Below are 15,870 nucleotides of genomic sequence, written 5' to 3' on the forward strand. Positions count from 1 at the left end.
TTCAGCAAAACCACAGTGTGGGGGGTCATCTCCTGCCATATTCAGCATCCCCTCCCCATCCACTACTTCTACCCATACAAAAACACCCAGCTACTGCTCCCATATTGATGAGCTTTGTTTGGATCCTCCACAAGCTCTCTGTGCCTTTCCCAGGGTGCTCCTGGGTTGCCACGCCCAGCTGTGCAATTGGTCACAGCACAAAAAAATGCCACTTTGACATTATACACATTTATAACAATAATTTCTGGCAGGTGGCTGTCAAAGGTCCTGTGGAAGAAAAATTTTTGCACAAAGATGTCCTATGCACTGGCAGATACCTGCGCTTTGCTCTGTCTTGACTGTCTTCTTCCCAATTCTGCACCAAGCAAGCTCCTGCTCCAGCCTTCCAAACTCCCTGCAAATATCCCCTCCTCCAGGAAGATATCCATGGCAACATCTCCCCCAGGCTTCCTACATGGATTAATGATTAACAACATCAATCAATGCTAACTGTTGATATGGGAGTCAATATTGCCTGCTGCAGATTTCCAAAGGGCAGGGCATGTACCGTTTGTGGTAGGAGAGATGATTCGAGGTGGAGCCAGGATTAAATAACGCTGACTCAGGCAAAATAAAATAATGTTCTTTTCAGTTTTCTTTGACTAAATCAAGGGGGGGAGGGTCATTCTCAGTTTGTTGCAAACATTAAGCATGTCTTCTATACCTCCCTGAACTCTTGCTAATCATCCACTATGTCAAAAGGAGCAAGATACAGGCTCAGCGTCTGCAGCAGGCTCTGGTGTCTCCTGAGAACTTGATGCTTAACCTACTATCAGTTGTGTATCTATTTGCTTTCTGTCTATGACCTTGGTGCTGATATTCTACTTCCCATCATGTTATAAAGTTTTATTTACAATCAATGCATTTAAGCACAAAATATCAAGTCTATTTACATAAAAATATTAAGTAAATAACAGAATGGTTGGTAAGCAGAGAGAGCAAAAGCTCTTCAAGGAGTGGTGCATGGTGGATGTACTGAAATACACTGCTGAGGGGAGCAGTGGGCGAGACAGGAGAGGTCTGCTGGCACCATGTGGGTTAGCTCCTTGGTCGGGGATTGAACTCATGCTGCAGTGGCTGTGGACAGCTTCATAGGTTGCTTGCCTCTTTACCCCTTGTGCCACCAGGGAGGCCCCAATTTCCTCACTTTTTAGATGGGAATCATAATGCCTTCCTCCTAGTGTAGCTCAAAAGCTACACTCAACGTACATGTAAAACCTTTGCAGGGCTTGCAGTTTTATTATTATTACAATTTTTCAGACTGAGGAAGTCAAACCCCAGTGGTGAGGAGGCCTCAGATGCACATCTATTCAGGGACCACGGAGACATTTTGGCGTTAGGAATTTTTATTTGCATGGGTTGAACAGAGAAATTGAGCCTGAGAAAGGGGTGGAGCAAGGGAGGGGTGCACAGCGTGGACTCACTTGGGGGGCTCAGCAGCTAGGACAGGGAAGCAGCCTTCTCTATCACTGCTTGTCACACAGGGAGCGAATGGCCTACATCTGTGGCTGGAAGGCCCCCCACTCATTCCAGAGCCAAAAGTCACCTGCCTCCCAGGGGTACTGGAATCCACAGTAGCTCGGTACTGATTGCCCACCCAGCTGGGAGGAAAGCAAGAAGACAGTGTGGAGACAACCAGCTTCACTGCCTGGGACCCAGGCCCTTCCCCCCACATCTGGACCGGTCAGCTCTCCATCTGTTCCTGCAGTCTGCGCCCCACCTCTCACCTGTGGGAGCCTGAACTTGGGTCACCTGCAGCTCCTGAGAGTTCAGAGCAGCAAGTCTTGTTTAGATCAAGGAGTCTGATGTGCCTACTGTATGGCTGGTGAAACTGAGACATAGAAAGGGGCAGAGGGCTCCCCCAGGTTCCACACCTTAGTGGTAGAGTCAAGACCTTTCCATTACACATCTTCCCTCTCAGAGGCCATATTGCTCATTTCCCCAAAGGATCTATATTTTCCTGAATATTCTTTTTCCCTAGACATATCCGGACCCATCTATCCACGTCTGTCCACATCAGCTCTGCTCTTCTTATTTATTTCTCCACTCCAATCTGGGTTTAGAAGCCCCTTTCTCTCCATCCTCCACCTTTTTAGAATCAGTTGCAAATTTGCTTACATTAATATGCAATTCATCAATTCTCTAGAGGTGAAATGCTAGCCACCAGCTGGCCAGAATTTAGGAGGCACCATGATCTTTGCTGCATGTCTGATGTTACATCTTACAGGGGGGACAGCCTCGGAGTCAATCTGTGCTTGGAGCAGGGGGCAGGATGAGGGCCTAGAGGAGAGATGCTTACATCCCACTGGAGGCCCTCATATGGCCCCCGCGGCCACAGAAGCCACAGACCCAGACACAGGGCATGTCATCCCCCTGGTCTCCTTGGTGTTACCCTTGAAGTTGACACCTTCACACTAGCAGATCATGTGCTCTTGAGAGTCCTAGAAAGGAGATGCAGGTGAGACTTGTGAAGTAGGAACAGGAGAGATAATTTAGAAGCACCTCACAGGTGTGGAGAGAGAGCTGAATCAGTTCAGGCCACCCTGTGACTCCCCCGGGTTGGCTGCTGTCCAGTCTGGAGAGACCCTCCTCCTCTATGAAAAGATGATAATAGTGTCTACTTCATAGAACTCTTATCAGGATTAAATGGTTTAATAAATCTGAGGCACTTAGATGTCTGGTATACACCAAGTACTTCCCCCTCCAAATTCATTATTTTTATTATTATGGTCTAGAGGCTCAGAGAAGTCAAGGTTCTTGATCAACATCCCATAACCTGTGAAGAACAGAAACTTTCAGAGACACATTCTTTGCTTCTCTTTCATTTCACACCTCTCCCCCCCCCCCCCACTGCCCCGCTGCAATACACAGCCTCTTTTCTGTGACTTTGTCAAACCCAGCTCACCCTTGCTTCAAGTACTTCGCGTCACTGTTTCCTGGAAGGCTTCTCTACCGATCTTCATGTGGTTGGCTTCAGTCCCTTAGGAGCTGGCTTCCCTGACCACTTCCAGCCTCGTGTCAGAGCCACAGGCCCCTCTTCCACTCTCCCAGCTCACAGCATGGATGGCACGTGTGCAGCATGCACTAAGGTGGTTTTTCGTTCTAGATTGATTTCTGAGATTAGGTTTTAAATAGCTGCCTCCTGTGAGGTCAGGGATCTTGCCTTTCAGATTGAGCTTGTGCACCCCGAGTCTGCAGCAGAGTCTGGCAGAAACAGGTCAACCCACAGGGCTTGAGTGCAGGCTGTAAGTGGAAGGTGTTTAGCTTAGAGCTCCCTCTAACTTCCAGGAGACAAGACCAGAAAAGAGACCGAGAACCTGGTGGGGGTGGGGGGTGTAGGAGGTAGAGCCACTCAGTGGGGAGATCTTGGTGGCTCATACTAAGACAGTGACAGAGATTAAACCAGCAGATCCCAGCCTTGGCTATGTGGAGACTACTGAGGGGATGAGGAAAAGATATCAGTGTCTGCACCCCAGTTCAGAGGTTCAGATTTAATCAGTCTGGACAGGGGTTTGGGTATTGGGAATTTTTTTCTGATGCAATATTTTTTTTTCCCTTTTTTTTTTTAATAATAAAAATTTTATTTTTATATTCCCCATACAATTGCAGCCCCCCATTCTGACCCCAATCCCTCCCCTCCCACCCCCGCCCCCCTAAAAGTGTCTCTGGTTCGTAGTTTTTTGTTGATTTTGATTTTCACTTTCTTATAGTTATTCGTTTTCCTGGTCCCTTATTTAAGTTTTCTAGATTCCTGCTATGAGTGAGACCATCCGGTATTTTTCTTTTTCTTTTTGGCTTATTTCGCTGAGCATGATCCCTTCCAGCGCCATCCATGTTGCTGCAAATTGCATGTGTTTATCTTTTTTGAATGCTGAGTAATATTCCATTGTGTATATGTACCACATCTTCTTGATCCAGTCATCTATTTTTGGGCATTTGGGTTGTTTCCAAAGCTTAGCTATTGTAAACAGTGCTGCTATAAACATAGGAGTGCAGGTGCTCTTTGGAATTGATGTTTCTGTGTCCTTTGGGTAAATACCTAGGAGTGGAATTGCTGGATCATATGGAAGCTCTATGTTTAGTAGGTCCAGAAATCTCCACACAGCTCTCCATAGTGGTTGGACCAGTTTGCACTCCCACCAACAGTGCAGAGGAGTTCCTTTTTCTCCACACCCTCGCCAACATTTGTTGTTGCTAGTTTTTTTAATATGTGCCATTCTCACTGGTGTAAGATGGTATCTCATGATAGTTTTGATTTGCATTTCCCTGATGACAAGTGATGTTGAACATTTTTTCATATGCCTGTTGGCCATTTGCATTTCCTCTTCAGAGAAGTTTCTTTTTAGCTCTTCTGCCCATTTTTTGACTGGATTCTTTTCTTTGTTGTTGTTAAGTCTCATCAGCTCTTTGCAGATTTTTGTGATCAGTCCTTTATCATTAGTGTTGGGTGCAAAAATGTTCTCCCAGTTGGTGGGGTTTCTCTTTGTTTTTGTTATTGTCTCTTTTGCTGTGCAGAAGCTCTTTAATTTGATGTAGTCCCAGCTGTTTATCTTCGCCTTCACTATCGCTGCTTTGGGTGATGTGTCTGTAAAGATGTCTTTGATGTGCAAATCACGTAGTGTTTCGCCTATATTTCCTTCTATATATTTTATGGTTTCAGGTCTTATGTCTAGTTCTTCAATCCATTTTGAGTTGATTTTTGTGTATGATGCAATATTTTATTTAAGTCAACACATTCAAATATTGTCATTGTAAATGTAAAATTATAATCTCAAATATTATAATTAATATAGTATATTCAAAATTTATCATTTCAATAGGTGACCAATATAACAATATTAATGACATATTTAAATTTTTTTATTACTATGTCCTCAAAATCTGATGTATACATTCTATGCTGACAGCACCTCTCCATTCAGAGTAGGCAAAGTTCAATAGCCCACAAGGCTGCTGCCCAGGACAGCAGGGCCTTAGAAACTACTGGGAATGCCCTGGCAGATCAAGCTTGCAAACAAGCCCCCTTTGACATAGATTGACTTCTAAGGGCCATTAACAGAGATCAATCTATGAATTGTTGTAAAGGGACCATGACAAAGGTTGGCAATCAGTCTCTAATTCTGAGAAAATCACTGGGAATGAACTGGTTGGATAACCCACTAAGTAAATTTGGTGGTGGGCCTCCCCTGGTGGCACAGCTGTTGAGCACTGGGTTTCGAAGCTGCCCACAGCCTCTGCAGCGCCAGTTCGATCCCAGGCCGCCAGGGAGAGTCCCACATGGCTCGCAGGCCTCTCCTGCCGCTCCTGCTGCTTCGGCTGCTCCCCTCAGCAGTCTATTTCATCAGTTTGCCTGTTCTGTTCCCCACTCTGGCTCTGGTGAATTCTCTCACCCTCCCGTGCTTCTGACTGAACCCAGTGCTTGTATAAATAAATAAATCTTAAAAATAAATAAATAAATAAATAAATTTGGTGGTGCCAAAACAGCTGGTTGAGAGCCTTAAACCGACATTCGCAGAAATTCTTAATGAAATTCCCATCATGGAAGCAGAAGTGGGATACCATGGGAGACTAACATTGGCAAGTGAAGATGTGGTTGGTTCATGACTCGTATCAACACGATTCTGGAAAAACTGAATTGCTTGGGATAATGCCACCCGTGTTGGTGTTGAATCTTCTTCAAGTTATATTATTTAACTTAGTAAAATACCATAAAGGGGCTCATTCAACAAATTGTTTTAACATCAAAAAGCTCATACTGCCTTTCTGCAACATCCTCTTCTCGGTCACTGCACAAGATCCAATCTGTGTGTTTGATGTTTTAGGTGGGCATCGGGATTTTTAAAGCTCCTCTGGAGGGGCTGACATGGGGCCAGGGATTGGAAACATTCTACAAAGACAACCAAGGGAGACAGGAAGTATCTATCCAACAACTTGAAAGTTGACTCCATTCTATAGCACAAGGAAGAAATCTCTGTGTTTCTCATTTGCTCAGCTCTCCTGGCAGGGACTGGGCCCCAAGTAGAGTCTATCAGGGAGGCCTGGTGAATAAGAGTATGCCCTTGGACAGCTCAGAGATGGTTCACCCCAATTTCCCCATTTGCCATCAGACCTCAGATTTGCTTCTTCCTTGCCCCACTGACCCCCTAACCCAACCAGGAGCCACTCACCATCCAGACAGGCCACAAGGACATGAGCTGGACACTGTGGTAGCTGCTGGACCATGTGTCCCAGGTGGGTATTCTCCCATCTCCAGGATGAACATCCCCCCAGAAGTTGGACTGCTCAAAGGCGACTCAGCTGGATGTGAGCAGGATGGGGAAGGTATGGAGGCCCCGGAGAGGCCAAGGCACAAAGGAGAGAAATCATTAGCAGCGGCCCCTTGCTCACATTAGCCTTCCCCTCTGCCCCTTGCAGAGCAGTCCTGATGCCAATGGATTCGCTCCACGGTCAGCCGTTTCTCGGCTGCAACACTGGGCAAGTGGCTTCATTTCTGAGCCTTGGTGTTGTCAGCCAATATAACTGTTTTCTCGGCACTTGTGAAAGATTAAATGAGAGAATACATGTAATTATGTAAACAAAATATTTCCCTAGATGCTGGGTTCATGCATGATGTAAGTACTACAAGTTGCTGGGGTAAAGTAACACATAAAATATTTTCTTATAAACCCAATAGCAGCTGGAGAAAATTTCTGTTAGATGCTATGGTGCCTTTAACACTTGCTAATCTCTGTTTGTAACTAAGGAGGGACAGGCCATTAGCCCCATCTTGAGCAGGCAACAGTATGATAGTATTGCTTCTCTTTGTTGTTTGATTTTGTATGGATATTTTTTACTTGTAGCAGGTGTTACTAGCTTTCCATTCATAAAAGTGATGCAAAGGTTCTTTTAAAATGTATTTATTTGTGTTCAAAGGGTCATTTAAAGTGAAATATATTGAATAAATTATAGCCCAGGAAGTACAGGGATCAGGGAAAAATTAATACAGGTGCTTGAATTATGTGTTTTCTAAGATTAGTCCGGCACTAGAAGACTGGTGCAAGAAGACACTCAATAATTAGCATGGGCAGCAGGGAAAAGATATTGAGATCTACCTTTCAGATATTTAAGAAACTTGAATGTGATCATGCATATGAAGGGGTTCAGTCATTTAGGGGGGTCCAGTACAACCTGATTAAGGATGGGTAGTGAGCTTGTGTCAGAGGGACCAAAGATTCTGGGGGAGCAGAATGATCTTCATTTCACAGATGAGAAGACTGAGGCTAAGACCTTTGTTCTATATATGTTTTGAAATTCTCAGGGTGCAAGAAAGGACTGAGGGGGACACTGGCATTTAGCAGCATCTGCATGAGGGCTACTGGAGCCAGGAGATGGAGGTGATTGGTTACCACCATGTACTGAAGTAGAATGTGTCTCAAGATCCTCGTCTGAGGAATAAACCAACCCACACAGGAGTGACCAAATTGAAGATGTTAAGTCATCAGACTAGCGCTGAGTCTGTCTTAGTCCTGCCTGGTCTGGAATAGAGGAGAAAAGACTGGTTAGTTGACTGACTGACTGACTGACTGACTGACTGGATGATTGAATGGATAGGCAGATGAATGGATAGATGAATAAGAGGTGAATGGGGGAGTGTAGATGGATAGATGAATAGATGGATAGATGAATGGATGGATAGGTGGATGGATGAGTAGGTGGGTGGATGATGGAGAATGAACGGCTAGCAGGAGGAAGAGATGAGTAGATGAATTAAAAGATGGAGAATAGATGGATGGGTAAGTAGATGGCAGATGGATGGGTGGATGGATGGAGGGACAGATGGATGGATGGACAGATACATGGATGAGTGGCAGGTGGTACCAGGTAGGAGTTAAAAGCACAGAATCAGGGAACAAAGACCAATGGTCTAATCCTGGCCCATCATTTATTTGCTGTGTGACTTTGGACAAGTCACTTTAACTCATTATGACTCAGTAAAAGAAAGAATGATCTACCTTGTCAAGAGGTTATAAGGGTCTAAAAGAAGAATCACAGAACAAGTCCAGCACAGAGAAAGCACGGTGAAGAGTGTCTTTCATGATTCAAGCGTGAGGGAAGCTGCTGGAGATTGGAGCTTATGGAAAAAGACAGATCCCCTGTCTTCTCCAGGGGTATGATGCCCAGAGTGAGGATTTAAAATAATTATTTCAGTGACTTTTCTTACCTCTCATGGCTCATTTCAACCTTATAAGCAAGGAGAGCAGTAGGGCAGGTATTTATATGGATGAGGAAACTGAGGCTCAGAGGGGTCATTGTGAGAGGTGACACAATGGGGTGTGGGGGGGGGCAGGAGTCAGTTGATGTTCCCAGGTTTCTGACCCGCAAGCCTCTCCTCCCCTCCCTGAAGGAGAGCTCACTTCCGTCTATTCCTCCTCCACTGCTGCTTCCCCACAGACCTGCTGGTCCTGCCACAGACCCAGGTCCCTGGCTTACCACGTTTCCCTTCCCATTGGACACAGCCCCAGGCTGCATACAAGAAACCAGCTGCATCTTTGTTTGAGAAGAAAACTCTGGGTTTGAGTCACTGGCACCAAAAAAAGGCTGAAAATCCAAACTGGCCACATCCGGCAGGCAGCTTCTGTTCCCAGCTGGGCCTTGGGTCTGAGGGTGGGGCTGAAGCTGTGTTTGCCACACAAGGGATACAGAAGGCAGAAGTGTCTCTGTGTCAGCCCCCCTGGGTCAGGGTGACTTGGCTAAAGCCCCAGTGCATGTCACCTGCCATGTTCACCACCTGCCCACAAGGTCCCAGTCTCATAGCGTATTATTTCCTTCAGGCCTCAGAATAATTCAGTGGGAAACCTTTACTCTCTCCACTTCAGAGGTGAGAAAACCGAGGCCAAGGCAGAAATGGGACTCGAACCCAGGCCTGTCTGACCTCAGTGTCTGTCTCTGCTCATTGTCTTGCAGGGAGTCCCAGGATGCTGGCAATCCAGGCTGACCACATCCCCTGGGGATGTTCAGGCTGGAGAGACTGTGGCTGGTCCTGTGTCTGACCTCAGCCCACAGGCACTGGAGCTGGTACAGTCACTACCTCCAAGGGATAATTTCCTGCTTTATATGGGCATTACTATGGTCCAGTGAAGCCCAGAAAGGCAGGGTGCATGGTGACAAAAGCATTTTGGGTGATACTGATCAGTCTGAGTTGTATCTGGACTCTATTACCACTACTTTTGCCAAGGGATTTAACCCCTTTGTGCCTCAGTTTCTTCATTTGTCGAAGGGGAATAGTCTCTCCCTCATACAGCAGTTTAGATCATCTAGGCAAAGCCCTCTGTCAGTGCCTGATGTCCAGCAGGTGTTCAACAGTTGCTTACGATAACTCTCGGGGTGAGTTGACGCCTGGGAGAGGGGACAACTAGTGGACACTTGGTCTCTTCCTGTCCTCAGTGACAGGTCAGGGCTCCTTCTGTAGTAAAAGCAACATTTCTCTGGAGCCCAGAATCATGTCTGTTAGTGTGACCTCAGTCTAATCACATCACCTCTCTGAGCCTCAGTTTCCTAATCTGTAAAATGGGAAGGAGAAAAGGCCTCTCTCCTCTCCCTCTTGGTTTTGAAATGAGGACTGGGAGAGAGAGAGCACAGTGGCAGGCACAGAGCAGGCGCCCAGTGAATGGCACCTACCGCTGCTTGTTATTAATTTACCATGGCGATGGGAGTGCTCACGGGGCTGGGGTGACAGGCTGTGCACTTTGGGGATGCTGCGGTCTCCCAGGTTCAGGCACTCCCTGGAGAATTCTATTTGCTGTTCTTGGAAGTTCTCTTGCTCAAAGGCTACCAGCTGCAGGACAGATGCCTCCATGCTGAGGGGACAAAGTGAGGGGTGAGGAGTACTTCCAAACTGGAAGTCAAATATCCATTAAATACCTATGTAAATAAAAGCGGGCTGTGCACAGATCGGATGAGAACATGCCATCCCTTCACTTCTGAAATTCATATCTGCACTTCATATCTGAACTTCATATCTGCACCAATATTCCAGTTATTTACCTGGAATACCCTCCCTACCATACATCCCCATTCTGGTGTTTATATTTTCTCTTGTGTTCTAGGGGCAGATGTCACCTCCTCCAGGAAGCCTTCCCAGTGTGAGCTTGGTTGAGTGCCCTCTGCTGTCCTCACTGCATCTGTAACACAAGTAACACAGTCACTCCTGCTTTGCTTCTTGGTCTCTCTGTATGCACCCTTCTCCCCCATTATTCAACTCCTCCAAAGGCCAAGGGCTCTTCTGGGGTGAAGTGGGGGCTGATCCATTTCCATATCTCGTGCTCCAGCCCTAGCCTCTGCCACAGAACTGATGATCAGGAAACATTGGCCATTCTGTTGCTCACAATGTAGGGGAGCCCAGAAGCAGGGACCCCCATGGGAACTTGGGCTAATCCCCTGTCCTCATTACGCCTCCAGTTTTGGTTTGCTTATCTGCTAGTTGTCCTAAGTTGGGAAAATCTCTCTAGTCACCCGAATCATACCAAGCTCTTCCTCCTATCAGCCTCAATTTCCCCAAGACTTTCAAATACCTTTTGACCCAATTCTTCACCCCTACACTTGTCTCCTTGAGACATGGATAAAAACATCTTGGCCATGCTGGCCACAAGACCAAAAGCAAGCATGGGCTCCAATGGTCCTCAGAAGTGGCTGTCACACCACCACATACAGCAGCCAGAGCACATGGTCCACATCATGCCCAATACCATGATGGCTACTGGGAGTCTCATATTCAACTACATACTTAGAAAGGGATCAAGCACATGGCGTCAGGGCTGCAGGAGGCAGACGGCAGTGTCCTCGAGTGGTAGGGGAGGGCAGTGGGCTCAGGGAGACACTTTAGAGTTAGAGAATTTTTTTTACCAAGTGTGGGCTTTTAACCCGGGTAGTGGGTTTCTAGGTGCTGCATTATTAAAAATTAAAGTAATGACTAAGTACCTGACTGCATACTAAAAGCTGGCCATCGTGGTGCCTCACTCTCCAGGAGCCCTGCTGGTGCTAACTGCTTCCAGCCCTTTTCACCACCTCCTGCTACCTAGAGAACCTTCTGGGAGGAAGGTTCCTGCTGCTAAGACACCCCATTTCCCTTCTTTCTGTTGTTTCCTACAAACTGTAGTCATGAAGGGTGGTGGAGGAGGGGGATCGAGGGGGGAGGGAAGAGGGAGAGGGGAAAAGGAAGAGAGGTGGAGATCCTCACCCTGTGGCTGCCAGGGGGCAGGTGCCGCACTGGCACTGGGCAGGGCACAGAGGCTGGGGCCAAGGTGGAGCCTGAGCCTGGGGTGGGGTGGCAGGCAGGGCCTGCTTTCCCTTTACATCAGGCCTGGGGTCACAGCAGCTGAGGCAGAGGCCTCCACAGCCTGAGACGTGGCTTCCTCCAGCACAAGTCTGCAAAGAAATCTTCGGCCTAGGTAAATCAAGGGTGGCCCCACCCCCATAACGCCTCACCCTGTGTTTTCAGGCTACTTTGGACTCATTTCCTCTCTTTCTCTTTCTAAAACATAGGCCCCAAAGTCTTCTGGCGCAATCTCCCTCCCCAGCCAAGAATTTCCCCCCAGGGGCCACTTGGTGCAGGTCCCCACACAGGCCAGGCCCTCCTTCTACCTCCTTCCCGCTTCATGCTGCTTGGCCCCCTAGAGTTTTTCACACCACTTGAGCTTCTTTGTGCAATTTCAATTTGCCTCATCAGAGTCAAAACAAGAAGACACCTTGCGGGTGTCAGGTGTGTGTGAGGCTCTGTGACAGGCATTCAGGAACTCTCAGTCTCTCACCTCAACCCCTCACAGCAGGTGCCGGCCTACCCCCTCGCCTACCCCCCTCTGAGCAACCGAGGCTCACAGAGGGGAGGCGACCTGCCAAGCCCACGCAGCTACTAGGTGATAGGACTCGGGTCTCTCAACTCCAGCTTATAGACCCAGCAACTCGGTAATTGAACGCGCTGCTGTTCCTTTATTCTGAGTCACCGCCCCTCCCCCAGAAGCTGGCTCAGCACCTGACACGTAAGCGGTGTCAGCTCCCGTTTGCACAGAGAATGGTTGAAGGAGGCTCCCCTCTCCGGCCCCAGGTGAGCCGCTGCCTCTGGTCTCATCTGGAAACAGGTGTCTGGGTGCAGAGGCAGGCCCAGGCTTGGGGCAAAAAGAAGGACCCAAGAGGACTTATTTAGAGCATGCCGGAGCTTCTAAAAGGAGGACTGTGGCTTGGTGGGCGTTGGGTGGAGAGCACTTTGGTCATTTCCAGTGGTTCCTCATTGCTCTGGGGTCATGGATGCTTTGGGGGTTTGAGGAATGCAGGAAAACGATGCTCCCTTTAAATCTGGAGACAATTTCCAGATATTTGAGGACAGGCTCAGATCACAGAGTAAGGCCTCTGGTGCAGCAACTCTTTTTGTGCAAAGTTGCTCCATGGGGCAAACAGATCCTCCCTCCCTCCCCTCAGGAAGACCTCTGCTGCTCTGTATGACCTCCCTGTGGGCAGGTCCCGCTCTGTCTGGGCGACGTCTGTGGCTCCCAGGCTCTTGCCAATCCTCCCAAGGCTCTCCCTGGGCTGGTAACTGGGCTCCTTCCTTCCTGGGGAGGTTTGCATTTCCTCAATTCTCTCTTCCTCTGTCTCCCCTCTCCCTCCCCTGTCCCCCTGCTCCCCTCCCCCTCCCGATGTTGACTGCTGGTTTCGGTTCTCTCTGCGCCTCTGGATCCCTGCATTACTACTGTCTCGCTCTTTTTCTCCGCCCACGCCCACTCGGTTTCTTCTGTAAGTCTCCTCCCCCCTCTCTCCTCCTCCCTCCTCCCCTTCCTCCTCTCTCCTCCCTCCTCCTCTCCCACCTCCTCCCCCTCCTGCTACCCTTTCTCCTCTCCCTCCTCTTCCCATCCTCCTCTCCCTCCTCCCGCCTCCTCCCACTCCTCCTCCTCCCCCTTCTCCTCTCCCTCCTCCTCTCCCTCCTCCCTCTTCCTGTCCCTCCCCTCTCCCTCCTCCATCCTCCTCTCCCTCCTCCTTCTCTTCCTCCCCCTCCTCCTCCCCTTCCTCCTCTCCCTACTCCTCTCCCTCCTCCTCCCCCCTCCTCTCCCTCCTCCTTCCTCCTCTCCCTCCTCCTGTCCCTCCCCTCTCCCTCCTCCTCTCCCTCCTCCCTCCTCTCTCCCTCCTCCTTCCTCCTCTCCCTTCTCCCTCCTCCTCTCCTTCCTCCTGTCCCTCCCCTCTCCCTCCTTTCTCCTACTCTCCCTCCTCCCTCCTTCTCTCTCTCCTCCCTCCTCATCTCCCTCCTCCCTCTTCCTCTCCTCCTCCCTCCTCCTCTCCTTCCCCTCCCTCCCTCTCCCTCCTCCTCCTCTTCTCCCTCCTCCCTCCTCCTCTCCTTCCTCCTGTCCCTCCCCTCTCCCTCCTCCCTCCTCGTCTCCCTCCTCCCTCCTCCTCTCCCTCCTCCCTTCTCCTCTCCTTCCTCCTGTCCCTCCCCTCTCCTCCTTCCTCCTCTTCTCCCTCCTCCTCTCCTTCCTCCCTCTTCCTCTCCCTCCTCCCTCCCCCTCTCCCTCCTCCTCTCCCTCCTCCCCTCCTCTCCTCTCCTCCTCCCCTCCTCTCCCTCGTCCCTCCTCCTCTCCTTCCTCCCTCATCCTCTCCCTCCTCCCTCCTCCTCTCCCTCCTCCTCTCCCTCCTCTTCCCTTCCTCCTCTCCCTCCTCCTCTCCCTCCTCTTCCCTTCCTCCTCTCCCTCCTCCCTCCTCCTCCATCCTCCTCCCCCTCCCTCTCTCTCAACTTTCTGCTGTCCTGTCTGCCTCCCCTCCCCTCTTCTTTCCCCTGGGCTTCCAGCGGTGGATTTCTGAGTTCCCTCTTACCTGGGTATCTGCTGCTTCCCAAGGAGGGCCATGGGCAGGCAGGTGCTGTGGGTCACTAGGGGCCGACCCCCCCCTTATAGTCTGGAAGACACCAGACTCCATGGTCTGAAGCATAAAGCCAGGGCTCAGCAGGCCAGGTGGGGAGGGGGGCCGGCCTTGCAGGGGGTGGGTGGGGGGGAGGGGGTGGGTGGGGAGGGGGGGTACCTGCAGAGAGCAGCGCTTTCCCCTGTAAGAGTCCGGAGCACAGGGCAAGCCCCGGCCAGCTGGGCTTCCCCTTGTGTTCACCGGCCCTTCCCCTGACGCTGCTTCAAAATCCCAGCCCACAGGGTCCTCACTGGCAGTCAGTTCTGAGACAGGGAAAAGGGAAGTCCCTAGAAGGTGGGAGCCCGGGGCAGCGGGCTGAACGTGGTGCAGCTACTATGCGCCCTGTGGCTTTTGTCTGGTGTCTACCCCTGGGGACCCCTGGGACACCCCAGGCACTGCTGAGCCAGGTTCACCCCAGGTGCTGGTGCTGGTGGGGGAGGGGCTCTGCCGGATATCCCCTTCTGGACCAGGCAGCTCAGGAGTCCTCAAGATGCCATGACCTGGGGCCAGCTCTGCCCTCTGCCTCTCCACCCTAACTCAGCAGCCCCTCAAGTCCCTGCCTCCCCCTCCACTTTCATCCTGGGCCAAGGCCTGGGAGTAGGGCAGAAACTGCGGGATGGGGCAGCAACTGAAACCAGGGCAGCAAGGCCTGTGGCGGAGCCACCCACAGGTCTGGGCTTGCAGACCAGGCCATCTGGGGTAGCTGTGTCCCCAGTGGTGATGGGCTGCCTGCCAAAGGGTAGAGCAGAGGTGGAGGGGCGGTCCCTCATGCTGGGTGGCTGCACTTGAGCATTTACTAACTGTTCTATAATCCTTATTCTGAGGTTGGGTCTCTGGGATAAATCTTATGTGCAGATTAGGAAACTGAGGCAGCTCCCTTTCCCTGCTCTCAGCCTGTTTTTTCATCTGTAAAGTGGAGTTGGGAAGTCACATCTATTAAACCCTTGAACCTCAGCTCTCAAAAACAATGCACTCCTACTTTTATATGAATAATTAATAGTAATCATTTCCTCCAGCTTTATTGAGATATAAAGGACGCAGAACACAGTGTAGGTTAAGATGCACAACTTGTTCATGTGATTTATTTGTAATTTGTGAAATGACCACTTCCACCCTTCACATAGTTACTGTGTTTTTTTTTGAAGTGAGAACATTGAAACTGCACCTCAGCCGCATTTAAGCAGAGGACACTGTTTCGCTAGCTATGTCTGTGCTGTCTATCAGCGCCCCAAACGCGCTCATTTTATAACTGGAAATTTGTACCCTTTGGCCAACATCTCTCCATTCCCCCTACCCTCACCCCCTGATAACCACCACTCTACTCTATTTCTCTGAGTTTGTCTTTTTTTGATCCCACATAAAGTGTCTTTCTCTGTCTGACTTGTTTCACTTAGCATAACGTCTTTGAGGCCACCCGTGTGGTCACAGATGGTAGGACTTCCTTCTTTCTCATGACTGAATAATAGTTCCTCTCTCTCATGTATCTATCTGTCTATCTATCTATCTATCTATCTATCTATCTATCTATCTATCTACCTACCTATCTATCTGTAATCTGTATGTCTCAACTCTCCTTTATCGTTCACCCATCGACTGACCCTTAGGCTGTTCCCATATCTGGCTTTTGGATTATTGTTGCACTAAACATGGGCGTGCAGTTATCTTGGAACTGCAGGAGACACTGAACAATGTCCAGAGGCACTTTCAGTTGTCAGCACTAGAAGGAGGGAGGAGGGCAGTTTGCCTCTGTATCATTTTATCTGCCCACTATAGGAACATTTCTGTGGCTTCCCGTGGGCGTGTGCCCCACACTAGCAGGCCCCAAGGTGCTCAGTTTAAGAGAGCCTCCCAAAGACAGCAGCGGGGAAACTGGAATAATTTTGGTTTTAAATGAGAACGGTGGGACTGATCTTGATG

At 49.5% G+C, this 15,870-nt stretch overlaps 1 protein-coding gene across 1 annotated transcript; it reads right to left on the bottom strand.

The window, feature by feature from the left end:
* Nucleotides 1-1,459: 1,459 nt before the first annotated feature.
* On the bottom strand, nt 1,460-11,674 carry CRYBB1 (crystallin beta B1). The gene is given in 9 exon segments (XM_037509855.1): nt 1,460-1,508; nt 1,510-1,624; nt 1,627-1,640; nt 2,339-2,417; nt 2,420-2,480; nt 6,207-6,354; nt 9,753-9,853; nt 11,255-11,289; nt 11,659-11,674. Coding segments are annotated over 9 exon segments (618 nt in total).
* Between the last annotated feature and the right edge of the window lie 4,196 nt (nt 11,675-15,870).

This window comes from Talpa occidentalis, unplaced genomic scaffold, assembly GCF_014898055.3.
Source record: "Talpa occidentalis isolate TD23 unplaced genomic scaffold, MPIMG_talOcc4v2.1 talOcc4.14, whole genome shotgun sequence".
NCBI lineage: Eukaryota > Metazoa > Chordata > Mammalia > Eulipotyphla > Talpidae > Talpa > Talpa occidentalis.